Source organism: Macrotis lagotis, chromosome 1 (genome assembly GCF_037893015.1).
Source record: "Macrotis lagotis isolate mMagLag1 chromosome 1, bilby.v1.9.chrom.fasta, whole genome shotgun sequence".
NCBI lineage: Eukaryota > Metazoa > Chordata > Mammalia > Peramelemorphia > Peramelidae > Macrotis > Macrotis lagotis.
This window is the reverse complement of record NC_133658.1, coordinates 525,404,598-525,432,140: the sequence shown is the minus strand read 5'-3', so window position 1 is coordinate 525,432,140 and position 27,543 is coordinate 525,404,598. Positions and strand designations below refer to the sequence as shown.

The 27,543-nt window shown below is 32.4% G+C and overlaps 1 protein-coding gene across 7 annotated transcripts in view; it reads right to left on the bottom strand.

Annotated features, from left to right (window-relative positions):
• The window catches only part of DMD (dystrophin), a 2,282,785-nt gene that overhangs the window by 1,406,170 nt on the left and 849,072 nt on the right, over positions 1-27,543 (bottom strand). For all 7 annotated transcript variants that reach the window (XM_074220296.1, XM_074220284.1, XM_074220285.1 and 4 more), the window contains 5 exons: positions 15,991-16,104; positions 14,787-14,942; positions 8,492-8,662; positions 7,292-7,474; positions 4,119-4,253 (listed from right to left, as the gene is read on the bottom strand). In XM_074220296.1, the coding sequence (XP_074076397.1) occupies positions 4,119-4,253; positions 7,292-7,474; positions 8,492-8,662; positions 14,787-14,942; positions 15,991-16,104 (759 nt within the window). The remainder of the gene's footprint in view (positions 1-4,118; positions 4,254-7,291; positions 7,475-8,491; positions 8,663-14,786; positions 14,943-15,990; positions 16,105-27,543) is intronic.

Genomic DNA, 27,543 nt, shown 5'->3' with positions numbered 1-27,543 from the left:
ATTCTTTCATGACTTCAATTATCAGCTCTTTGCAAAGAGTATTAAGACCCTAAAATAATACTTCAAAAATCTAATTTTTCCTACTAACCTTTTTTAAAATATATGAACAAAGATAAAGATAGGCTCTATAATGAAACTATTCAAAATATTTCCTTTTTATGGGTCCAGATTTCAAATATAAAGTAGGAATTAAATTAAATAATATTATTGAGATATTGCCAAAAAACAATAAATGCTTTAAAATGCAAGCAGTGCCTTCTAGTGAGGGAGATTTTGTATTTAAAGATACTTCAATGTGTGAATGAATTTTGGAATCAATCTATGGATTCAAGGACAAATGCTTGAATACCAGGAGAAAACATTTGTGACAAGGTTTAAGGATGAATGGTGTAAAGCAGTGGTTAACAAAGTCAAAGAGAAAAAGTGTCTACTAAACTAATGTACGTATCGTTAAGGTACTTACTGTGGGAGGATATTGACTTAGAAAACCATATATTAATATAATGTATTTTTGAAATTTTAAAATTATTGTATTTTTAAAATTTTGTTAAATATTTCTCAATTTCATTTTTTTTTATCTGGTTAGAGGCATATCCAGGAGTTCTATGGATCATGTAACTTCCATTGTATATTTGCCCTATCTATTGTAAAGCTCTGAAAAGATTAAGTGTGGGGGGGAAAGGGAGGAGAGGAGTAAGGAGAGAGGTAAAGACAGAGACAAAGAGGAAAAAAGAGGGACAGAGAGAGGAGAGAGAGATAAAGAGAAAGAGACAGAGAAAAAAAATGAGAGGGAGATAAGCGTGAGAGAGACCAGAAGGAGAAGAGAGAGGATTCTGTAAACACTGACACTGTTGATCATACTGTTTTCTTAGATACTTTGTCTTTAGGCTTTTGTGACATTTTCTCTCTTGGTTCTTCTGTTTTTATTTTTTTATTTCTTTCCTAATCTTTTTTGCTGAAACTTTGCTGAAACAAACTCTAAGGGAATCTCCCAAGGGTTTCTCCTGGCCCCTTTCATTTTATCCCTCTATAATATTTTCTCTTGATGATTTCATCAGTTTCCATGATTTCAGCTATCAGCTCTGCAAATGTTTCCAAGATTTATCAACTGGGTTTTAAGAATTCTCTAGTATAGTATCACAAACTGACATTTGGACATACCAAAATGGATGACCTGAAGGCATCTCAAACTCAATATATCCAAAACAGAACTCATGATTCTTCTCAAATGCTCTCCTCTACCAAACTTTCCTATTTCTCTTAAAGGCACCATTATCTTCCCAGACACCTTGGTCTCTAACAATAATCAACACATATCCCACATGGTGTCTCATCTTTTCACTTTTACCTTCCTATTGTCTCTGGTATAGATCCTCTTCTCTTCACTCGCAAATTTGTCAACCCTGGTGCAGGTCTTCTAAGTTTTATCAACCTACCCTTTAGATTTTTAAATATTCTTCTAATTGATCTCCTTGCCTGCCTCAAGTCTCTTATCATTCTAACATGCTGTCTAAAAAATATCAATCAGTAAATATTTAATAAGTGTTGAATGTGTACCAGGAAATAGTCTAAATACTAGAGATACGAAGTAAAATGTGATTCATTACCTCAAAGAGTTCAAGTTCTAATGGAGCAGATTTCAACAAAAACACTATTATAATAACAATAATTAAAAAAAAACAATATTGATGGGTAACAATTACATTTCACTTTAAAGTTTACAAAGCATTTTTACATGTTGTCTCAATTAATTCTCTCAGAAAAATTCTGTGAAGTTGGTGCTATTATTGTAGGATTTATAGATATTAGAGATTTTTCTTTTAACCTGAGAGAGGTTTAGTATCTTTCTCAGGGCCTCATTGCTAGTAAGCATTTGACATATAGCATTTGGACTAAATTCTTTCTAACTTCAAGTACAGTGTTCATAATATCACTAAATTATATTATACAAATACTTTTGTAACAAGATATAAACAATGTAAATAACAGGTAATCTGAAAGAAAAGTTACTCAGAAGCTAAAATGATTTTCTTAAAATGCATCTCTAATCATGTTGCTACCTAAATGCTCCACCTTCCCTACCTCAGACACCTAAAACAACCCCAACAACCACTGATGGTTCCCCATATATAAACTTCTTTTTTAGAATTTTTTTTTTTGCAAGGCAAATGGGGTTAAGTGGCTTGCCCAAGGCCACAGGGCTAGGTAATTATTAAGTGTTTGAGACCGGATTTGAACCAGGTACTCCTGACTCCAAGGCCAGTGCTTTATCCATTATACCACCTAGCCGCCCCTCTTTTTTAGAATTTTATATTTACTCCTTTCTTTTCTCTCGAGTTTTCTACTTTCTTACTTGCACTCTAAAATTCATCAACTCTGCTTTGCTTCTTCCGATACTACTATTGTTATAGAGTTGTTTCAGTTGGCCCCCATTTGAGGTTTTCTTGGCAAAGATACTGGAGTGGTTTGCCATTTCCTTCTTCAACTCATTTTACAGATGAAGAAACTGAGGCCAATAGAGTTAAATGACTTGCCCAGGGTCCCAGAACTGATAAGTATCCAAAGCTGGATTTAAACTCAGGTTCTCCTGACTCCAGGGCCAGCAGTCTATCCACTGCACCACCTACCTGAGGCATATTATTATCATCTCCTAACTCTTAATTGTTTATTGGTTAATCTTCATGATCTCTCCTTTCACCTCTTCCTCTTAGCTTTTCTTAAATCTTTTGATTGGAATCTGACTTTCTACAGTAACTCTTTTCTGGTCCTCTAGCTGCTAGTACCTTCCTACTGATATTAGCTTCCATTCCCACGGTATATAACTTATATATAAAGTTATTTATTTATTATCTTCCCCAATAGAATGTGAGCTCCTTGAGGGCCAGAAACTTATTTTTACCTTTTAATGTATTTTTTCTTCAATTAGTAAAATGTCTGACACATAGACAGTGATTAATAAATGCTTGGATGGCAATAAAAATGTTAGAAAAAAGAAAAACTGACAAGGTAAGATGAAGACAGATAGAAAAGTGATTTTAATTTCAGCTGTGTTAAATTTTAGGTATGGTAATGTCCAGTATACAATTAGAAGAGAAAAGGAGGGAGAAATCTGGATTTGGTGGTAATTTGTGAATAAATGATATGTATAGACTCCATTGCAGACAGAAAACCACAATATCTCCTTTTCTCTGGTGCAATGAGACATTCAAGCCCAAATTTCTTTTGAGAAGATGAGCTTTACTCTCATCAGATTTAGTAGCAAATGGAAGATAAACGGAGAAGACAACTTCCTTCTCTTTCCTTATGACATCATGTTCAAAGACAGTCAACACTTTTACAGTGGATCTGAAAAGCCTAGGATGAATAAATAGGGCTATCCTTAAAATAATCCTTAGAGGTGGTCTCTTCCTAGCATGTGATCATTTGCCTACAAGTTACTATTCTCCTGAATCTTGATTCCAGAATTCTATTGTATGGGAACTATGAGATCACAATGGGGAGAAGTAGCAAACATGAACCTGGACAAACTTTGAAAGATAGTGGAGGACAGAAGTCTGAATGACTAAAAAAAAAAGTGGTTAAGAGAAGACAGCAGAAGGGAGTCTTTGGGTGACCAAGAGGACGATGGAACAGCAGTGAAGGAAACCAAGAAGACTGAACAGACAATAGGAATCTCTAGACAGAATCTTGCCCTAGACCCAGAGAACCTTTGACAATGGAGAAAAGAATATTCAGACTACTATAGTGTTTAAAAGTATCAAATCGTATAAGAAAGATAAAGACTAAGAGAAAGTAACTAGCTACCAATAAGCAAGCTGAGACAGACATTTGAGATGGACATGAGTCATACAAGGACATGAAATGTGCCTTCCAGTGAGATGGACATTTCCTTTTTCTGACCTATGGACCACTGTATCCTTCTACAAAAATTTTATCAGCAATAAGACAGAGAACTGAGTGATACACAGAAAATTCCCTTTCTCCAGGAAACTCCAAATGTGCCTAAAATCATTTCAAATTAATTTTAAAATTTATACCTGTGCTAATCAGAAGAGACTTCCTTTTTATTTTTAGATTCTGTACATTCATCAAATCATATGGCATGATGCTGAACTTACATCTAGAGCTTCGGAAATTTCTTCAGCTCCACCTGGGATGTTTTCAGTTGCTTTAAGTTTGGTTTCTACCTCAGTTAGCCACTTGTTCTCCATTTCCAAGTATGACATTAACTCACACCAGCATGCCCAGACCTCCTAAAAAATAAAACCCAAAAATCAGATGGCATTATTTCAATCTAATGCATGGGAGTGATTAAATTTTAAGAATACATTTTCCAAAAATATAATATGCATGATTTTACCATATCCTAAGATTAACTGTCTGTCAAATTTGTTATTGTTCAGTTATTTCTATTAGGACCAATGCTTCATGAACACATTTGAGATCTTCTTGGCAAAGATCATTGAGTGGCTTGCCTTTTCCTTCTTTGGTGGATCCATTTTGTCATACAATCAGAGACTGGTGACTTGTCCAGAGGCCCATAGCTTGGTGATCCTAATTCTGGGGCCAACATTCTATCCACTGAACCACCAACTGCCTCCAATATCTGTCTAAATCCAAAGGACCCTGTGATGAGAATGGAACTGACTATCTGGGAAAGAGTTGACTTCTCCCTATACCAAGCATCCAAAGCCTGAATTGTTCAGTGTTGCTTTTCTTTCATTCCTCCTAACAAATGGTCTAAAAACTGAAGAACTGCAGAGGTAGATCCAAAGCATGCAGATTCTGTTTTAGGGGGGGAAGTATTTTGCTATTTTTCTAAAGTGTTGACTTCTTTTTAACAGCTATCTTTCTTGTTGCATCATTTCTATTCCAGTAAACTGAGTGTTAGGTTAATGATTAGTACTGTATTGGTTCTGTGAAAACATATTTGTAAAGGAATTTGTAGTTTCTTTGTAACTGTTAGATGCCAAATATATCTGTTTACTTTTGAAACTTGATTTTTGTCCTGGTATTTCCAAGTATTGTATATATTGTATAAACTTGAATGTTTACAGAAACTGCATAATGTGTAAAAAAAAGTCTAATCTTTCATTCATTTGGAGTATAGCAGAAGTCAACCTTTCTTTAAAATGATAATATTTTTAAAAATATTTAAGCTTTGGTCATCCAGCATTCCTATGAAAATAGGTATGCTAAAAAGACTTATTAGGACTCGAAGGTAGACAAACATTGGAACTAGATTTAGAAGACTTGGATTAGAATCTATCTCTGCTATTAATTATCATATGACCCTTAGCATATAAGTCTCAGTTTATCATCTAAAAATGGAAATGATAAGGCTTATATTATTTCTTTAAGACATAATCCCTAAGGGCAAAGTCTCTCTCCTAGTAATAAGCATATTGTGACTACTTAATTAATAAGCAACTAATGATTAATAGTTTATATAGAATAATATTATAAAATTTTAAAATTGGACATGAATTCTTTGGGGAAAAAAGATAAACAAAAATAACTGTGCTGTGTATTCCAAACACCCTATTTTCCAACACTCATTTCCATCTCCTTTAGAGGCTATTTGCCATGCTAGAATGCATTCCCTCATTTGTTCTATCTTAGCAACATTCAAAAACCTTTCCTTAAAGTTCAGTTCCTATATAAATATTTTCCTTCAATATCAATGTTTTACTGTTCTCCACTACTTTTTAGTCATTAATGTCTTTCCCTGTAAAATAAAACAAAACAAACCCCAAAATGCTCTCATTTATTTATCTTTTTAAAAATGTATATTTTTTTCTCTAATATAACCTTGAATTCAGGAACTACTACATTTTTGTAGCACTAGCATCTAGCACAACATCTAGGGGTTTAATATTTTAGCCTCAGTTCATACTTCAGTATTTCATGGGTTTTTTTGATGTCTTTAATCCCTGTCACTGCAAATTACCAGCTCTGAATATAGTATTTGTGGGTCATGGCTGAAAAACATTAATTTATGGTATATCTAGTAATCAATATCTTTTTATCTGAATCAAGCTGGTCTTTATTGAATAGACAGTTTATTGCCAGATAAATACTCAGAATTTACCTAACAAAATAGTAATTTCATGTACTTATTCTGTTTACATAATTTTTAATATTTCCAGATTACCATGAAAGACTGAAGTAGGAATATAGCAATGATTAGCCCTATGCTATTCAAAATTAAAGTATCTAACTTATATAAATCAGAAAAGCTACAGGGTAGTCATTAAATAAATGAAATAAAATCTTGAACACTTTCAATCTTTTATTTTTAATCTTGATTTTTAAAAGGGAATGATTTGATCATGACTTCCCAATCTCCCTTCAACTATTATCCAGTCATGCAATTGGGATTTCTGGTGAAGGTTTAAGAAGTCCTCCTCCTCTGCCTTGACAGTTCACATGGCAGCTAGGCCTCGCAGTCATCTAGATCAACTTAATTCTGAGTCTCTGTTTTGTGTTTCTTTGTCTGAACATAGGTGACTACTAAGCAGAAGTTCTGAGATATATGTTCCTAACTTTGGAAGTCACCTAGTGAATTTTGAGAAGTCTAGGCTTGTTGGATCTTAAATTAAGGTGAGAAGTATCTCCTAAATCTGCTGCTTACCACTGGACAAAGTTGTACAGTAGGGACAGGGAGACAGGTATAATATTCATCAGTAGACAGAAGAATTTCCAAATGGTGATGGTTGAGTATGAAACCAATTTAGAACTAGAACCATAAAGATCACTAGAGCAAGGTTTGAATTTATTTTTCATGTTTTGACTGCTTGACAACATATATGTTTTCCAAGTACAAGGGGTTTCTCTCTCACACACACACACACACACACACAAACACACACATGTATTTGGTATTACACAATTTCCAAGTTGTATATCATGATTATTTTTATTCATGACACCATTAAACTGCAAATGCACTTGACCATGCCAACTCTTCATTCAAAAATACATAGTTCAAGGTGCAAAAAAGCACATGATGAGATGACAAAATTTTACAGGGAGATGGCAGAAACAATTTTCTCCTCATGGAAACTGTCAAGAATGAAAAAAAATTCACATAACACAAGGCAACAATTTTTGTTTTTGTCTTTTAAATTACAATGGGATGTTTTTTAGAAAACTTTCTTATATGTGAAGAGATTTATGATTTTCTTTGATGTATAGAATATAGACAATTCTGTCTAGTCAAAGGAATATAACAGGATTTTTTTAGTAACTTCAACAGACACAATTATCAATATAAACAAAAGCTACTGACCTCCAAAGTTTTGCATTTTCCATTAAGTCTACTGCAGAGCCGTTGGTAGTTGGTAATTAGGGTGTCAAGTTCCTTTTTTAAGGCATCATGTGCGACATGTGGAGCGTGTGCTATGAAATTATTCATAGAATCTGTGAGGAGTTTAACTTTGACTTCTTTCTGTAAGGCTTCTTCCTTGGCACTCTGAAAAATGAAGGAAGTCACTTTATCAGTGTAAGGATTTGACTTCTGAAGTTCTTATACAAGGAATATTATATTTTCCCTCACAATATACTTATTAGATAGCTATGCTGTTCAGTTATTTTTCAGTCTTATATTCTTGTGATCCCATTTGAGATTTTTTTGGAAAAGATACTGCTGTTATTTGCCATTTCCTTCTCTTATTCATTTTACAGATAAGGAAACAGAGGCAAAACATGGTTAGGCAATGGGCCTGGGATCATCCAGCTAGTGGTCAGATTTGAACTCAGGAAAATGAATCTTTCTGACTCCAAATCCACCACGCTGTCCACTGTATCCTCTAGATGCTCATTCGGTATGGTTGGTCATAATTAGCAATAATAAAAACTAAAACATGCTTGACCTTAATATTCGACTTAAGAAAAAAATAAAATTATTAAATAAACAAAATAATGGATTTTTATCATGTTAAACTAAATAAAATCTCATTTATCAGGCTTTTAATAAAAATATTCTGAAAATACTTGATGTTTTTTGTGTGTAGATATACAAATATATTTCTTTGTGTAAACAAAGGATTAAATTTATATATGACTCACATGTTGAATTTCTAAATATCTCTAATGTAATGTTTCAATTATTACTGATTTTTTTAATTCTGTCACATGAATATACACATGTATGAATTTAAAAATTTGAAACAGAAATAAAATTAAACTGGTGATTATTTTTAATTTCTTGTATTATCAAGAGAAGGCAAAGTATCTCCTAATGACAATTCTCAAATGGTAGGAGGGGATTTTCACAGAAAATAAAGCATTAAAATACAGGAAAGAGAACCATGGAGTTCTAGGTATTATGTAACAATTTTTACACTGAAAATATTTAGGTCATCTTTCCTATTAGAATAAGAGCTTAAAAATAGGTTCCAGGGGTAGAGGCATCAGATAGAACAACTTAAGACAAAAGAAATAAGTTCTTTAAAAAAATTTTTTAAGCTTTTTGAAATCGTGTTTTCACCTTTAGTTCTTCGACTGCTTTTTGGAGCTCATCTGGTGTTTTATACTCAAAATCTCTCTCCAAGTATTCTTCTTCTGCTTGAGTTATCCATTCATGCATCTCAGACAGGTCTTTTCGAAGGCTTACAGTCTTATCCAAGCCTCCTTTCAGGGCTTCCTTTTTAGCACGTGCCTTAAAAAAAAGTTTTAAAACTATGCTGGTATTGCTAAATTAATATATGTGTGTACAAATAATGGAAATTATAGATTGTAAAAGTGAATCATGATAAAAGAAAAAGGAAAATTAGCAAAGGCACATAAGTTATCTTTTACTTAACATCAATTTGTTAACTTAATAGACATTTCTTAAAAAACCTACTCTATTTCATGATTCAAGAGAAGACTATGTGCTAAGGAGAGTTCTAGGCAACACATATGAGAATTTTAGGAAGGAGAATTTACCTAGCATTATAGGAAGATTTGGGAAGGATTTATCAAGGAAATAGCAACTGAATTGCAATTTTTAAAAAAGGGGATGGGGAGGTTTTCAACAAAAGGTGTTAATAAGGGAAGGGACATCGATATGAGGTATGACATTAGCAAAAAAAAGAAAGAAAAGAAAAGGCAAATAAATGGCAAATCCAGGAGGTCTAGTTTAACTAGAAAGGACACAAAATGCAGAAAGTAATATTTAAACTAAATTGTGAAGGACCATGAGCAACAAGTTTGGGGAGTTCTATTTAGGCAATGAGAAGTCACTAAAGGTTATTTTTTTGTTTGTTTTTTCTTAATAAAAGAGTGACTTGCCTTAGAAAGATCATTTAAGAAGCAGTATTAAAAAAAAGAGAGAAAGAAAGGAGATAGAATGACTGGCTAGCATTATTTTACAATAGTTTATATGAGAGGAGGTGAGGGTCTGAATAAATGTAGTTACATTGGGAACTGAAAGAAGGATACAGATTAGGAGAATTTAAGAAGAACCCAGAAAATGTTTTGACCATAAAGCTAAGGAAGGGATGAAAAATAGGAAGAGGTGGTCAACAGTTTCACATACTGCAGAGATAACAACATGGTAAGAATCGAAGAAAGATGATTTTATTTAAGAACAAGAGGTCATTGGAGACTTTTGAGAAATATTTTCAGTTGAGTGTTAAGGGTAAAAAGCAAAAGTGCTACAGGTTTACATATGTGGGATTGGGGAAGAAGGTAGGTAGCATCCTTCAAAGGGTTGCCTCAAAACATGCTTTATTTTAGAAAGGGTGGGGGAAAGGATTCCAAGGAGGGCAAAGCTGGAGAGGGAGGGGATACTCTCCTTGTATTATATCTTCATGTTCATGTTTCTGATTCTCAAAATCAGGAGACCCTTCATTCTCCCAAATGTTTTGCCCTTCTAGGATTGCCAAAGTTTCCTGAAGAGAAGAGTAGGAGAGTGGGAATAGACCAGAGGTCTTTTGTGGTTGGCCAAACCATTGAGTTTGAAGTAAGATCAATGTGTCAATTGAGGTATCCAAGTCTAAGAGCAAGGTCAGGTAGAGAAAGGAAAACTGTGCCAAGTACTGAGTTATTTCAGAAAGAATTCCAAAGAACTGAAGTTACTGGGGGAAAGGGATTTGAAGAGTGATAGAGGAAAGAAATTTTTGGCAAGGGAATGTGCAATCTAGAATCATGGGGTGTGTGGGGGGGAATTTTATCATTAGAGGAGAGTGTATTCTGCCTTTTTTTCTTATTTGGAGCCAAAATTCCCAGACAAGTTCATCTGGGTCTTCTGTTATAAGGCTGCTATAAAGCAGGGGGAATGAGATTAGACATGGGTAGATTAAATAAACCTTGTTGAGCAGTAAAGTTCCTTTCCAACTCCAAAATTCTTATTCTATTAGTATGATTGATTGAAAAGTTAAATAGGGCTTTGGTGGCTCCCAGAACAATGTAAGTAATTCCAAAGCCAAGATTTTGGTTTCTAAGGAGAAAGATAGAGCAGCGATACAGCTCATTGCCAGACCAAGACCTATTATTAGCTTGTGGGGGGAAGTGGAGGGGGTATAGGAGAGAAGAATTCATAGTCATATCAAGCCCATGTCATCCACAAAAATTATCATGAAGATGAAATTTATCTTTCTTAGCAAAACTGATTGAATAGTGAATTAAAACAACAAATATTTGATGTGTGAATAAAAAAATAAATCATGTCTTGGAAATAGACTTATTTTTAAATCAGAGCCACAATAAAACTCATTTTTTACAGATAATTGCTTCTTCATAGCATATTTAAATTATAGGAATTATAAATTATAGGAAAATAAATTTTAATTTTGTTTTTCTCCTGTTCTAATTAATTAGCATTTCCCTAAAAATATTAACCAAGGACATTAACTAATTAAACTTTTTTTCTGGGAAGACATTAGTATTTTTAATTTATTGTTTCTAGATAATTTCTTCATACTACTTCTTTTAGAAATGAATTATTGCCCAAAAAACAAAACAAATAGAGAAAAAACTTCTAAGCTGTTCTTTCTGTAAGTTATTATAACTATGGTATATTTGTAAGCAAGAGCTTTTTCCATATGGCTTCACTGCCAAAGAATTTATATTATTTTTCAACTCTTTTATAACCCTCATTCACCTTCTTACCCACATGATACATAGGTAAGGTTAATTGATAGATGACAGGAGGCTAAGGGTTACTGTCCAGAAGTCATAAGTCTGTAGCTAAAGGAGAACTTAATGGTTAGGTAGTGAATGCTCTTTTTCTAATCCAGAAGACATTAAAGTAAATGGGAATACTGGAATATAATATAAAATTGCATTAGATACTGGGGGAGTAATAAGGAAGAAAACCAAAAACACAAATCCAAGACTATATCTATGAATAGAAACAAAATAACTGAGCTGACCGGAACAAGATAGCAATAAAATCAGCCAAGTCAAAGAGCAATGCAAATTTTAACATAGAATTGAAAAGATAGAAGTAGAAATTAAGGAAAAGAATATATGGATCTCAGTCAGAGTAGAAAAAAGTTCATGAGAGGAGGGAGAGTTCCCATTGTGAGTTTCTAGAGAACAGAGACTGTTTATTGCTTCTTTTTGAAATCCTCCAGTGTCTTGCACAGTTCATGCTTAATAAATATTTGTTGATTAAATTATCAATTTCATATGCTAAGACAATTCATTTTCTTTTTTTTTCTTTTTTTTTCTTTTTGCAAGTAAATGAGGGTTAATTGAATTTCCTAAGGTCACACAGATAGTAAGTACCAAATGCCTGAGGTCAAATTTGAACTCAGATGCTTGAGACTCCAGGACTGGTGTTCTAACCACTGCATCACCTAACTGCCCCAAACATATTTTCAAATGCTAACAACATTGAATGAGAGAGCAGCAACAATATCAGATCACCAGGAGTCCAGAGGTTACAGGAAAGGGATATATAAAACTGGAAAAAAAATTAAAAATAGACTGAAAAGTCTACAGCTGAAATAATATCAAACTATGAGAAGCTTGGTTATGGTCAAGGAACATTGGTTCAGGGTTCTGTTTTAGTAGAGTGGCTGACTATGGGAGTCTTGCCTATATTTTCTTGTAAAATAAAATAACTAATAAGACAATCTAGGGTGTAGATCATGACATTAAAATTTTTTGAGGCTGCTTATAACACACATAAATTGATAAAAGAAAAAAAATAAGAATTTAAATGAGGTCCAGCTCTTAAACCACCCTTTTAAGGAGCAGAATTTTAAAATCTATTTCATGACTAAAAGTGTACTTAATATTTCCTCTCTAAATCATACTTTTTGAAACACAGCAAAATATGTCACACACTTGAGCTATTATTCTTTATTCTTTTAGTCTCTCACATAAATTTTCCTGATGTTTTTCTTAATACAAAATTAATGACCAAATGATCATAGATTTAAACCATCTAGTCCACCTTTCTCATCTTAAATATTAGGAAAGTGAGGTCCACAGAGATTGACTGGTTTGCCCAAGGTGACACAAGTAATAAGTAGCAGGTACAGGATTAGACCTTTGCTTTTCTGATTAAAAATTACCTAGAACTTTTTCCACTGTTGCAATGAACCCTCTTAATAAAGTCCATATTTGAGAAATATAGAGATGAAAAGTAATTCATTAAAGAGTTAAATTAAATTATTTCCCCTTCCATGAAAAAATATTTAGGCTATTGTCCCCAATGAGTCCTTTTTTATCTGATTTAGTGTTTAAACCTGCTACATATGCTGTTTCTATGGTCATCAAAAACCATGAGGAGTCCTGAAAGCATGTACTGTGCTATTTTCTAATTATATGCTATGTTATAGAGAGTAATCACTGAACAAATGTTATTTGAATAAATACACTCATTAATCTATCATTTTTCAAAGTTTTTAAAATTCTGAACTTATATACAAAAAAGGAATATTATTTTTAAAGAAAATAATTTCTACCACAAATTTTTAAAAACTATACTGCCTCTTACTTGTGCTTCCTTCTGAATTTTTTCTGTTCTTTTCTAGTTATTTTTTAATGTTTCAGTTGTCTCCCTTTATTTGGCATCACTATTGCTACTCCTGCTCCTATCTATACGCCCCCTTCTAGCTAAAATTAAAAAAAAAGAAAAAGAAAAGAATACCTTATAACTAGTAAACATTCTCAAACAAAATGAATATACCCAATTGCTCTGTTCTAAAATATATGCCTCTTTAATCACTTTGTATCCATCATCACTCTATAAAGAGATAGGTTATATGTCATGTAGGTTGAGCATTATTTATTTCAAAGTTGGTTTGATATATATATATATATATATATTTAGATTTTTGCAAGGCAATGGGGTTAAGTGGCTTGCCCAAGGCTGTATTTGAATTCAGGTGCTCCTGACTCCAGGGCAGGTGCTCTAGCCACTGTGCAGCCTGGCCACCCCTGCAATATTATCCTGGGTACAAAATGTTCTGATTCCATTCACTATATTCTGCATCAGTTTATACTATTAAGGATTCTCTCATATCATCTGTTTTGGTTTTTTAGAATTTAATAATTTTATAACATTCATATACAATAATTTGTTCAGTTATTCCACAATTCATGGTCAAATCCTTAGCCTCTAGAAGTTTATATTTTCCTTCTAAACTATTTATTCTCTTTTCAATTCTTTCCTCTGGAAATTTTATTTCATTTTTAAATCTCTTGTATTACTTCTAGGCTATTTAGATTGTATCTTAAAAAATATTTCTTACTTTGAATTCCTGCTTAAAATTGTTCAGGAGTTAGTTTTTCTTAGGGAGTGGTAGGAATCTTTAGATCTTCAATAATTCTTAAAATGTTTGGGAGTATTAATTCATATATTCATCTCTCCAGTTCTGAATTGAGGACTTTGGCCAGGGCAGGTATTGCCCTATTCTGCACTTTTGGGGAAAGAAGCAAGCTTTGCTTGGTCTTCCCTTTCATATCCTGGATTCTTGCATTGACTCAATCTTCCATATACAACATTCCCTTTAATCTTTTAGGTTCTTTATAATTTCTCAGGATAAAGTGTTGGCACTTCAGAGAACCTTGACTTGAGGTGTTTTGAATACCATTGTTCCCTGGGATCCCACAGTTCCCACACTAGGAATTTTTGACCACACTGGGATTTTCTCAGGGAAGTCCTCTGCTCTTGATGGATCCAAACATAGCATTAGAGGTCAGACAGGTTTCTGGACCATCTCTGTTCATGCTAGGATGCTACTGGCTTGATTGACTCCCTTGGCTTTGGTCTTGTTAGTTACTCCCTTTCCTAGTGCTTGAGCTTCTTGCTAATGTTTTGTGCAATTCTTATAGTGACTGGTGCAGATTTCAGATTTTACTCATCTGAACCTCCTACTCAGGCAGCATTCTTTCACTTATTTTTTTCTGTATGTAACTTTTTTAAAATTCTTATTTGTATTCTCATTTATTTCTTTATTGTCTGCCATGCTCATTTTAAAATAAGCTTTATCTATAGCTATAAATGTAAAAAAGATTTAAATGAAAACATGGAATAAAAATGAAGAAAGTTTATTTTTCTATAATTGACAATTCACTTTGTTAAGCCATCATTTATTTTTGACATTCAGTTTTTGAATCTTGGAAGATTAAATCATGTAGTCTGTAATAACTTCTCAGAATATATTTTTGTATTTCGAATAAACTTTATGAGATAGAAGGTTAATTATTCTGAACTGAAAGTGTCTAAGAATACTCAAAGAAATCAATGAAAAGTTGAAAGAGAGGCGAAGTTGAAAGGAAAACAAAAGAATTGGCTATATTAAGCAAAAAAAAAAATCAAGAGATAATTCTAGACCACCAACCTGTTGGCAAATATGTTCCCACTGAGCATTAAGTTCTTTTAGTTCTGATTGAACTTTTGAAGCAAACTGTGGCTCTGCTTCATTCTTTATCTTCTCCCCAGTTTCATTGACACTGATTAAACTTGGGTGAATTGTCTGGATATCATTTACTAAAACCTAAAGGAAAAAAGATTGTTTTTTTTTAAATTAGGACCACGATGAAAAATATGTAGCACAATTTGAAAAATATAATCAGACAACAGAATGGAAAGAAAATACTGAAACATGAAATTAAGAATACTTAAGTTCAAATTTCACTTCACTCATGTATTAATTAGCTGTTGTTCAGTCATTGCCTAACTCTTCCTGATGCTGTGGAGCATGCTATTGATGCTGACCATGGAGTTTTCTTGGCAAAGATACTGGGGTGGTTTTCTTTTCTTTCTCCAGTGGATTAGGGTAAATAGTTGTTGAATGACTTGTCCAGGGTCACATACCTCCTCAGATTTCATAGACAATCCTCTATCTACTGAGCCACATAACTGCTGCCATTAGCTGTTCTATTTTGGATAAATTACTTAAATAATAGTTTCAGAAATGGTGCTGACCTGAATTATTGGGGGGGGATTCCTCATCTGAGAATTAGCTGACATCTTAATTTGATTGTGGGCAAAATATAAACAAGTTTTAAAAAGCACAAATACCCAAATGTGTACATAAACATGTATATGGATACATATATATGTACATATATAAGACATAGAAAGTGGCAATAAATATGTAGGGGACAGGACTGATTGATAATGATTTCTAAAATTTATGTCCTTGATAAATATTATGACTTTTGTTTCTCATAGTAATTCTAGGAAGCAGAAATTTTATTAGCACCATTTTATAGATAAGGAAACTAAGATGGATAGAAATCAAGTGCCTTGTCTGGAATGACAAAGCTCATAAATGTCTGTGGACAGATTTTGAATTCAGTTCTTTTTGACTCCACAACCAAACTTTATCCCCTACATCACATCACTGCCTACTAATAATTTGCTATTATGATTCAACAAGTCACTTGTAGTACATTTTTTCTCTTGCTTAAAATTGAATTTTAAAATACTATATCATGAAAATTTAGTGGTCAAATGAGGTTTGTATAAAGGGTTTAAGCTTGGCTATTTCTCATTTTTATATAACCAACTACTCTGACATTTATATAAATATTTCTTACTGTGCACTGTTCCAGTTGTTTTTCCAGAGCTTCTGAATCCCCAAGAGCCGGCCATTCCTCCTTCAAGAAAACATCAACTTCTGCCATCCACTTCTTTAGAGTTTTTATGTCATTCTGTAATTAGAGAAAAATTTTATGATGTTATTGAAATACCACCTGCTTTTCATACAATTTATCACTTGGATATATTTCTGCACATTAACACAGAAATTATTCCAAGGATTGAAAGATGTCTAGAGCTAGTTCTGAAAAAAAATCCTCTTTATTTAGGATATATTGTATTGGTTTTTTGTTTGACACTAGATGGATTCTGTTATTGCTAAAAACAAAAAAAAATAGACTGCACATGTAGTTTTATGATGCTATGGTCAAAAATACTGAATCAGTTTACCCTTTAGAAAAAATATGTTACAACAGATACTGTTGCTAAGTGTGCCCTTACTGTACATGAAACAGATTATGAATCATAAACTCAATTCAATTGTGTTTTTATAGATTTCTTTACCTGAACCTTCCATAAAATGTTTTCCAAATTTGATTGGGTCAATTTTCACTCTGACTTTAAACTTTCAATGCAAGATTTCATTATCTTAAAAGAGAAAATATGCTATCTATATACCACTTCACTGAGGAGCTAAGAGGTAATGAGCAGGTGAGAGATTGCAGCTAGACTTTTTCCCTATGGCCCCAGCAAGCAGAACATGAAGCACTTGGACAAAATTAGAAAGGGGCCGATTCAAGGCCGATATAAGGAAAAATGTTATATCAATTACGTGTTTTCAAAAAATGTGAGAGCCTACCTCAGGAGGTAGATTGCAGTTTACGAGATTGTCTAGCAAAGGCTGAATGACCAATTATCAAAGATGTAATAGAGGGAATTGTAGAAAATATTGAAGGAGAGATAAGCTGCAGTTGGATTAGACAGCCAGAGGTTCCTTCCAAACTTGAGATTCGATGGTGTTTTTTTTTAAATTCAAAAGAAATCTTTCTTTAATTCACTGACTACTATCTTTTTTATTTTTATTTTTGCTTCCTTTTTAGTCACTTTGCAAGCATGTTTTAACAGATTTTACTATTTGAAAACATATATGTAATTGTGAGACATTAACTTTATTACCATGGTCTTTCAATAATCCAGATATTTGCTAATCACATTTACCCTCTAATTCCATCTTAAAAATCTTTTGATGAAATAACTGATAACTCCCCTAACCCTTATCAGTAAAGTTCTAGAATAATCATTTTAGCTAACCCTTAACTTTTCTGTTCATTTCATTATATACTGATCTCTTAGCTATAGTTTTCTTGTGGGAATGTGTGTGTGTGTGTGTGTGTCTTCTGTTCCTTGACTGTCATATTATACATCAGAAATATGAACTAAAAATTAACAAACAAGAAACATTTCCATATACCAAACAGATCAGAATAAGATTATTATATTGGAAACCATGAATTAATTACCTATAGCTATATAGGTGCGCATATATATATATATATATATATATATATATATGTATCAAAGTTTAATGTGATAGTAACAACATTGACTTGCTTGTTTGTGTTCCCTCCTGAACTTTTTAATCTGCTCTTATCTGAGTATGTTAGAAAATAATTTATTGACATCTTCTTAATCTTCTTTCTAACTTTCTTCTTTTTCTTTCTTCTTCTTCTTAATCTTTCTAACTTTCCTCTTCTTCTTTCTTCTTCTTTCTTCTTTTTCTTAATCTTCTAACTTTTCCTCTTCTTCTTTCTCCTTCTACTTCTTTCTCATTCTTCTTCTCCTTCTCCTTCTCTTCTTCTTTCTTCTTTCTTCTTTCTTCTTTCTTCTTTCTTTCTTCTTCACCACTATTATTATTTTTTCCCAAATAATCTCCTGGCAGTTGCTCACCTGTAATAGGAGCATATTTGAATCTATCCACATGTGAAAGTCAGACTAGATTTTTCTTAGGAGTTAATGAGATCAGTTTAGATTCATGGTTGATTCAGGTGTTGGGTTTGGAATGCTGATATCAGTTTCTGGTTGTCTGAAAACAGCTCCACATGCAACTCCAGTGATTCATGCTTGACTGATAGATTATGCTCTATAACTCAGACTAGGAAACTTCTCTGATCTAAATTAACTTGAGGCATCATCAATGCCTTTCATTCTTTATCTCCTGCTAAGGGAAAGGAAATCTCTTTTTTTAAAATATATGTTACATGACCTGTAAATGTCTCATTTTTTTCTAATACTGAACTGTAACTATTAGGATCCTGATTGGAGTCAGCTTTAGTACTGAAATTCCCCTTCCCCTTAAATAATATAATTGCCTTTGTCTAACATGGTATTCTTTAAGATGGAATTAATATTTCTTGAGCAATATATTCCTGATCAAAAGTTTTTCTCTTAACCTTTAACTAAGGGTTATAAAATGCAGTCTTCTATGTAAGGCCTGTATCCAAAGATGTTGACTATACCTGTGTCAATACTATCTGGTTTCATAATGTTAGTACCTTGATCAACAAACTTCAAGATTAGGGAAATCCTTGATGAGCAGAAAGAAAATCCTATTGTTGTTTACATTTATTCTTCATTACATTGAACTTACATTGTTGTTTACATTTACTCTTTAGCATAAGTGGAATTCTTATCCATAGGAATTTTCAGTAAATATTGTAAGATTTAAGAGAACTGTATCTATACAACCTTGTCATCTATGTTAAATCTCATTGTTTGGCTATCTAAAGTTTTACTGCTCTTTGTGTAAGCTGTATAAAAAATGCCCTAAAATGTTGGGTCAATGTTGGTATTTGTAAGGAAGCCATCCACCCATGGGTTTTGGTAAGATCATAGAGAGAATTAAACTTCCTTTATAAAACTAACTTTTGTTTCATTTTAGCGAAAGGGAAATAAGAGTTAACACCTTATAGCTCATATAGTAGAATATTAATATTTATCCTAAGAGGTAAACATTTCATATGTAATATGTTAGAAACAGATAACTTCAATGGTTATTTTATTTAGTTCAAAATAAAACAATAATGATCATTCACATAATAAAATGCAAACAAAAGATTTGTAGCTTTTCTTAGGCTTTCAATGGATCTCAATTTAGACAAATAGAAGAAAGACTAAATTCCAAACTTGCTCTCAAATAGGTACTAATGCTCACTTATCAGTTTTCAAGGTAGGCTGTTTTTATAAAACAATGCTTAACATTAGTTTAGGGGAAAACAATGACAAAAGCAATAATTTATTTTATAAAATTAGTTATGATTTATAAACTTTGATACATCTCTCAATTTTTTTTCAAAATTTTATCATTTTAATTAAGGTTTTCCTTTCCATTAAGTACAATATTTAAAATTTGTTATTTACTACAATTTATAGTAATTTCAATTCTAGGAATTGTTTTCCTGCACTAGAATAATGGATTCTAAAAATAAGAAACATGATATTAAAAAATGTATATTGGATTTGGGACTAATGACTCTGGGTGCAGATCCTGGTTCTGTTATTGATATTTGTTGTATCCTGAAATAATTTTTTTCTCTGTTTCCTGATTGGCACAATTAATGGGGTGCATTAGATGATTTCTAAGATTGCTATCACCTCATGGATATTTCTCTGGTTTACAGAAAGTTAGAACTAGAAGGGACATTGGAGCATTACTAAAAGTACTTCAACAGTGATTCTCAAAAAATAAAAAAGTAATAGGAAAATATGGAGAATAATAAATTTCACATTAAGGTCAGGATCTAAATAGTTCTCCATTTCATTGCCCTTTTCCATGGATAAGTTAAACAAATTTGGTTTAATTTCTGGAAATAATAGTGATATGTATCTAAACTTTCTTTGGTAAAGAAAGGTCATTCATTTGGGTTTGTTTGCTTTTTTTTTTTTTTTAGGTTTTTGCAAGGCAAATGGAGTCAAGTGGTTTGTCCAAGGCCACACAGCTAGGTAATTATTAAGTGTCTGAGACCTGATATGAACCCGGGTACTCCTGACTCCAAGGCTAGTGCTTTATCCACTAAGCCACCTAGCCACCCAAGGTCATTCATTTGTAAAGGAACAAGTCAGCCTAGACAATTACCTAACTGACTTTAAAAAGATAAGATCAATCAATAAGAATGGATAAGAAATAGGCATCTATTAAGTAAAATAAATCAGCTAGGTGAAACCAGAAAATTATTTTTTAAAGTTGATGGACTTACTTGGTCAATTGCTATGGTTCCCCTATTAAATAAAAAACTAATGCAAATCCAAAAGTTTTTAGTGTCTGATGGTGGAGCAGGAAAATATATCTTCTCTCAGAAGGAATTGCCTGTCTGGTCTTTCATCCCTTCACTGGAAGAGGATTTTGTGAACATATGAAGACCAAAGGATTTATACTTCTCTTTAGCATTTCATTAATAACCTTTACAACATCAATGACTGACTGATACCGACTTTTCATTAGATGCTCACGATAAGTATGGAGTTGATTAAGAAAGAAAGATTCAGGTTCTACAAGGAACCCAGTAGAAAAACCATTTCATTCACAAAGCAGTTATGTTGAAGAGTTAGTAGTTGTTCCTAAACAATTTATACTATCTAAGTTTGACCCCACTTTTCCTTGAATTTTGTAATATACATTATGGTATATATATATATATATATATATATATATATATATATATATAATCATTTATTAATAGCCTGCTAAGTCCCAAAGTGCTAAGTGATATTAAAAGACAAAAAACAGTCCTTATCCTGAAAGAATAGAGAGAATCTAATGGAGGAGACAATATTCAAAGAAATATTTACAATGCAAACTCTATACATGATAAATAATAAATTATTAACAGAAAGGAGGCACTGGAATCAAGAAGGATTGGGGAGAGCTTCTTGTATAAGGTCAGATTTTAATAGAGCCTCAAAAGGAGCCAGAGAGGTCAGTAATTAGGATAGAGGAGGGGAACAGTCTAGATATGGGGAAACAGAGATGTCTGAAGCTAAGAGATGGATTGTCTTGTTCATGGAACAGGCAGAAAGACAGACAGATTGGATTGAAGAGTAGATGTTTGCAAGTAAGGTATTAGAAAAAAACTGAAAAGGTAGAGAGTCATATGAACTGCCTTGAATATTCAAAAGAAAATTTTAAATTTGATCCTGGAGGCAACTAAGGGTCATTGGAGTATGTTGAGGGGGTTGTAGTGGTGGTGGTGGGGTGACATGATAAGATCTGTATTTTAGGAAATTCACTTTAGTGGAGGGATAGTGTTGATTGGAGTGGGGAGAAGTGAGTTACCACACCCACCAACAGGCTATGGAAAATAATTCAGATATGAGATGATCAAGACCTACATTAGAAGTGGTGGGAGTGTCAGAGGAGACAAGGGGACACTTTCAAAAGATGTTACAAAGATGAGATTGATAGAATAGTTAAGAGATAGAACATGATATAGATAGTGAGGAATCCAGGAAGATTCCTAGGCTGTGAACCTGAGGAGTTCCTCTGGGAGGATGGTATTGCTATCTATAGTAATAAGGAAAGTAGAGGGGTGGGGAAGGTTTTAGGGGGAAAGATAATAGTTGTTTTTCAATATTGTGAGTTTAGCATGTCTACTGGACACCTAGCTCAAGATATCTGAAAGGCAATTGGAGATGTAAAACTGGAGGTTAGTAAAGAAGGTAAGCTAGAATAAATAGAACTTAGAATCAAGAGCACTGATAATAATAAAATCCATTGGAACCAATGAGATCATCAAGTATATTGTGCTATGGAGGAAGAAGACAGGATAGTCCTTTTACCTACAGTTAAAGGGCATGATCCAGAAGAGAATGTAGTAAAGGAGAAAGGAGAGGTCAGAGAGATAAGAAGAGAACCAGGAGAAAATGGTGTCCCAAAATCCTAGAAAGAAAAGAGTATCAAGTAGGAGAGAGTCAGCAGCAGCTTCAAAGGCTGAAGAAAGGTCAAGGAGAATGAAAACTGAGATAATTGAATTTGGCAACTAGGAGTAATTAGTAATTTTGCAGAGAGCAGTTTCAGTTAATTGATGAAGAAGACAGATTGTGAGAGGTTAAGAAGAGAATGAGAAGAGAGAAAGTGACATCTACTGATGTCTGACTGACTAATATCAAATGATTACTGGATGGATCACATTGCACCCCAATCTTTTAAGCTACCCTTAGTTCCCTGACAGTTGATATAGCAGTAGTGCCTTAGGGACCCAGACTACTAGTGTAATTAGACTTTGGTATTTGTTGGTGTTGAGTCCTTTTAGTTATGTCTTTTACTCTAAGTGATCCCATTTGGGGTTATCTTGTCAGAGATACTGAAATAGTTTATTAGTTCCTTTTCTAGATCATTGTAAAAATGAGGAACTGAAGCAGACCCTAAGTCAGACAATTAGTAAGTGTCAGATGGCTGATGTGAATTCAGGAAGATAAATCCTCCTAACCCCAGACCCAACACTGTATACATTTTTCTACCTAGCAACATTTCTGTTTCTTCAAAACATTGACTAGACCATGATCACACAACTAATAAGTGTCTGAGACAAGATTCAAACTTAGATCTTCTTGACTCCATGCACTATGCTCTATAAAATTAGGTAATATTCATATCCACACCATTTTTAAAATTTGTTTCTTTTTTTTTTGTACTTGTCAACCTCTAAGGATCTTTTCATGATATCATATAAAGGTGCTGTAATTTATTAAGTGCTAATCAATGGGGAAACAAAGGCATATTAGCATCACTTGGTGAAAAGCACTCTGGATTTAATGTCAAAGAACAAAGACTGGAAACCTGACAGTGTTACTTGCTTATTTGTTCTTGGAAATGTCATTCAATCCTTGAAGGTTTTAATGACTTTATTTTACAACTAATATGACGAGGAAAGGATGATGTTAATGGAGGTGGTAGTGATGGTGATAATGAAGATAGCCAATATTTTCATGCTGTTTTAAAATTTGCAAAGCATTAGATATGTGTTAACTCATTTGATTTTTCACAACAATACTCTGAGATACATATTATTATTACCACCATTTTATAACTGCTGATTAAGGAGGGATTCAGGTCTTCTTGACTTCAGGTCCTATGTTCTACATAGAACTAGGTGATAGCCAAAGACCTTTCTACTTCTAAATCATAAAATTCTATAATAAGAACTGGGCATAAAACGATGGGAGCTTGATAGCCTCTGATTTCAAAAACCTCATTATGCATAATAAACATCAGAGTTGAAGTTTTAAAGAGAAAATAAATAATCAAAGAATAAAATCTTGCCTACTGGTTCTTTGTGTAAATGTTGAGAGAAATGTTGCCAAGCACAAGGTATTCTTTGAATTGGGGGTTTTGCAATGCTTGAAGTATGTCAAATATGTTTTACTTCCATGGAAATCTCATTTTCCTCTCTACAGAATCACTTTTGATCCTATAGAATATAATTCAATTCAAATCAATCAAATAAAATTAAGTATCTACCATATGCAAAGCATTATGCTAATATATAATACTTCAAATTTCTGTTCTTTATTTGCAAAACCAAGGAGTACTTCCCCAATTTGTTATAATCTAGGACTTATTATTTTTCAGTTTCAAATATATGAAAGCTGACATGAAACTCTGAATTTAATTTATATGTTTTCTTGGACTAATTTAAAGAAATATTTCATTGAAGGAAGAAGGGTCAATTATTTCTATGACAATTATTTTTTATAATAGGCTATTAGTATTCACTTTCACTTCCAGAAATATATGTACACTTAAAATATAATCAGATTTCAGCAGTCATTTCTACAAATTTAAATTCTTATAAAACATTTAATTATCTCAATAAATCAAATTAATTTTGAACCTTTTCATCCTGAAGACTATAACCTCAATAAAAACTACACAAAATGATTCACAATGTTTTGTAAATATTAAGGGTTGAGTGTAATTTCAATGATTCCTATCTAGAATACTTTCACAAATAATGATTTTGGTAAATGAGCTATGAAAACCTCATTATTATAATCATATATTTATATAAGATCATTACCATAAGTTCTATAAAATATTAACATGAATTTGAATAATGAAACTAAGCTACCCCATTTATATATGGTCATTTTTTATGAAAATTAATAAATTTGCTAAAAGAATTTGCTGTTTTCCTGCTCAACAATTTAGTGCTTCTAATGAATACATATCCATACACACATATATATGCACATTCACATATATATGTTCATGTGTAAATATAGATATACACACAAAGGACACACACATGCATATACAAATTTGAAAATTCCAGGACTTCATAAATGGAAGTACTACCTCTAAGAATATATATTGCAAATCTATGTTTAATGAGTTGATGGGAATAATATATGGATAGATATAGATAGACAGACAGACAAATACATACATACATGCACACAAAGCATATATAGTTATGTGTGTATATAATATATATATATATATATCATATATTTGATGGAGTTAATCCCTCTATGTATTTCATTACTCCTCTGTTCTTTTAATCCCAGGCAACTTCTGTTCACATTTGCCATAAAACCTCCAGAGGCTTCTCACCTAACAGGCTAGGGATCATGTTCTAGTGCTCTGTTTGTAGTAAATAATATATCAAATATGTGCAATGTTAATAAACTAGGAACCATCTTTATACATTATTTATACACATACATAGTCTACATCAGTGACCACTTTATAGTTGGCACCTAGACTAAACTTTTATAAGTCGAAACTTCTATAGGAGTTTTTCTTATAGAAGCTTCTGCTTTTATACAGGAGTTCATGTAATAGTAGATAGGAATAACTAAATAATTATTTTAAAAAAATATTTAAGGCAATGGGGTTAAGTTGCCCAAGGTCACACAGCTAGGCAATTAAGTGTCTGAGGTCCTCCTGACTCCAGGGTCAGTGTTCTATCCACTGTGCCAGCTAGTTGTCCCTAAATAGTCATTTATAGGCCATCTTGGAAGAATTAAAGTTGAAAGCCATACAAAGGCACACATACTGTTTAAAACACATTACCGTATAAAAGAAATGCCAGCAAGGATGTCATCGGAAATATATGACTGAAAAAGATTGGCCTAGTCATGGGTAAGAGGGAGATATGGACAAAAAGTCCACAATGTGTTAAATATGGATTGTTGGAGGGATAAACTGTTATATCTATGACTTCAAGAATCCATCAAAATGATGGATTAGCTTAAATATTTCCTCAAATATATTACTATGATGAAAAATACTGTCAATTATTTAAAATATTAGAATGCTTAAATATTTTTAGTTTTAATAAATGGATAAAAACATTTTTTCTAGGAAAAAGGAAGAACAATCAAAAGTCATTAAAATTTTCCTGATAGAAGCAAGTCAATAATTAATTAACTCTTCAATATGAATGGGGTTAGGTAGAGAATCCTTTAGTTCAGAATGGGACAAAGAAGAAATAGGATAGGTTTCTAGTTCTTCACTCAATGATGTTTCATTGAGGGGAAAAAAGTAAAAAACAGGAGATATTGTCTTGTAATGTTCTTTCTTTGACCTTGAAAATTTTAAGTACAGTTTTTCAGGCAATAGTAAGTATAGTTGAGTTAATAGAACTTTAGCCTTCTCAAAGTGATGACAACTGAATTAACTCCTGTCTCAGGAACTTATTAATAATGTTTCCACACAAAAATCACAGTTAAGTCAGTTTTCTGGACTTCATTTGTTTTTCTTTAGACTGGAGGAAATAATATTTATACCATCCTGTCTAACAGGGTTGTTATGAGTAAAGTGACTTCCTTTACTTTTGTATCACACAAATAGGAGCTGTTAACACAAAGACTAAGACATTTTGTATTTATATCTTTACTTAATAGAAACATACATTTGTTGAAACCATATATCTACTGTTAGTACCTGTAATTCAAAAGCAAAGCTTAATTCAAACAATAAAACAGCAGCAACAACAACAAAAATAGTAACACTGGAGTGGAAATATTTGATAAAGGACATATAAACAGAAGACTTCTAACCAACAGAATCAATAACTTTGAAGCAATTAGGGATTCTATAACAATAAGGCAGTTAGTTCTTGCTTTAAGTATAGAGCTGTCTCAAAAACAACAAAATCTGTAATAATAAACAGTTAAGTAGTAATTTAAGGTTTACATGTGTATAGAATCCTTATAACTCTATGAAGTATATATTTTATCATCATTAATTTACAAATGAAACTTAAAGTTCATTTATTTGCCCAGAATTATAGAACTAATAAGCATCTGAGGGCAAATTTGAAGTAGATCGTCCTATCTCCAAGTCCAATCTGTAATTCCTAGTCACATTTAGGAAATTATGATTATTCTATCTTACTTTAAAATTTCATTTACATTGCTAGAAGTTATATAAGTTTCATTGTTAATTTGGTAATAGAGAATTTAATTTAGAAACTAGAACACTTTGTTCTTAAATGATCACTCTAGTTTGAGATAGTAGGTAATAGATCTTAGTAAATGATATCAAGAAAATTGAGAAAGCAATCTCTCAAACTGAAGCTTAAAGAACTCATTAAAGGTTTATAAATGATGTGTCTGGAGGATGATATATTGATATGATGACACATTGATGATACATTGATGATACGATGATAAATTGATATGATAGCAATGTTTACAACTAAAACAAAGATTTAGCTAAAGGGTTATTTCTGGGAAATTACTAGCTTAGATACTCTCCAAAGATATCTGAACTAATCAAAAATTAATCCTGCCAGAAATAGTAATGCATGTTGTCTTTAATTACTATCCAATATAGCTTCTAATACAAATATGGCTGGACTCATGAAATGCTCCTTCTCTGTTTTGTCCCATCATAAAACTTTGGCATTCTATAAAATCACTACAGTCTTTTTTTTATCTCTGGCTTTAAGTATGTTTTCAAATAATTTCAAAAATTAGAAGTGCAAGACATGATCTTAACTTAGCCCATACATTGAAAAAGCATCAAAGAAATTTTTTAAAATACTAATTAAGTTGGGAGGAAAAGTATATACATTATCATATTTTCATCATTTCATTAAGTCAAATGAATTCACTTTACCAGTTAAAAGATTCATAAATACACTAAAATAATAAATGTTTATCATTTTGATAAGATACTAGGACTGTAGTTTCTCTGGATTTGCATTATTGTAGGTATATGCCCACTTACCACCTATTATATATGTTATCTCTCATCATCAAATGCTGCATTGTCATATATTGCACATTTTGTTTTTTTGAGGCAGATTTCAAATATATTCTGTATTATGATAGACATCCAAAATAACATGATGGATAAATCCAGGGGATGGGTGTTGGGGGATAATATTACCTATTATAGAGGAAAGATGAACTTGTTTGGGACTAATAATTTCCTCATAATAAAAGAAATTGTTTAGCATGACTATAAATACCAGAACAAATGTCATTAAGTTTTAAATTTTAATTTCTTGCTTCTCAATACTTTATCATATATTATACTTATATATATAAATGTCATTTCAAAATATTTCTTAAATATAAAGAAACACTCAGAAATAGCCATTCCT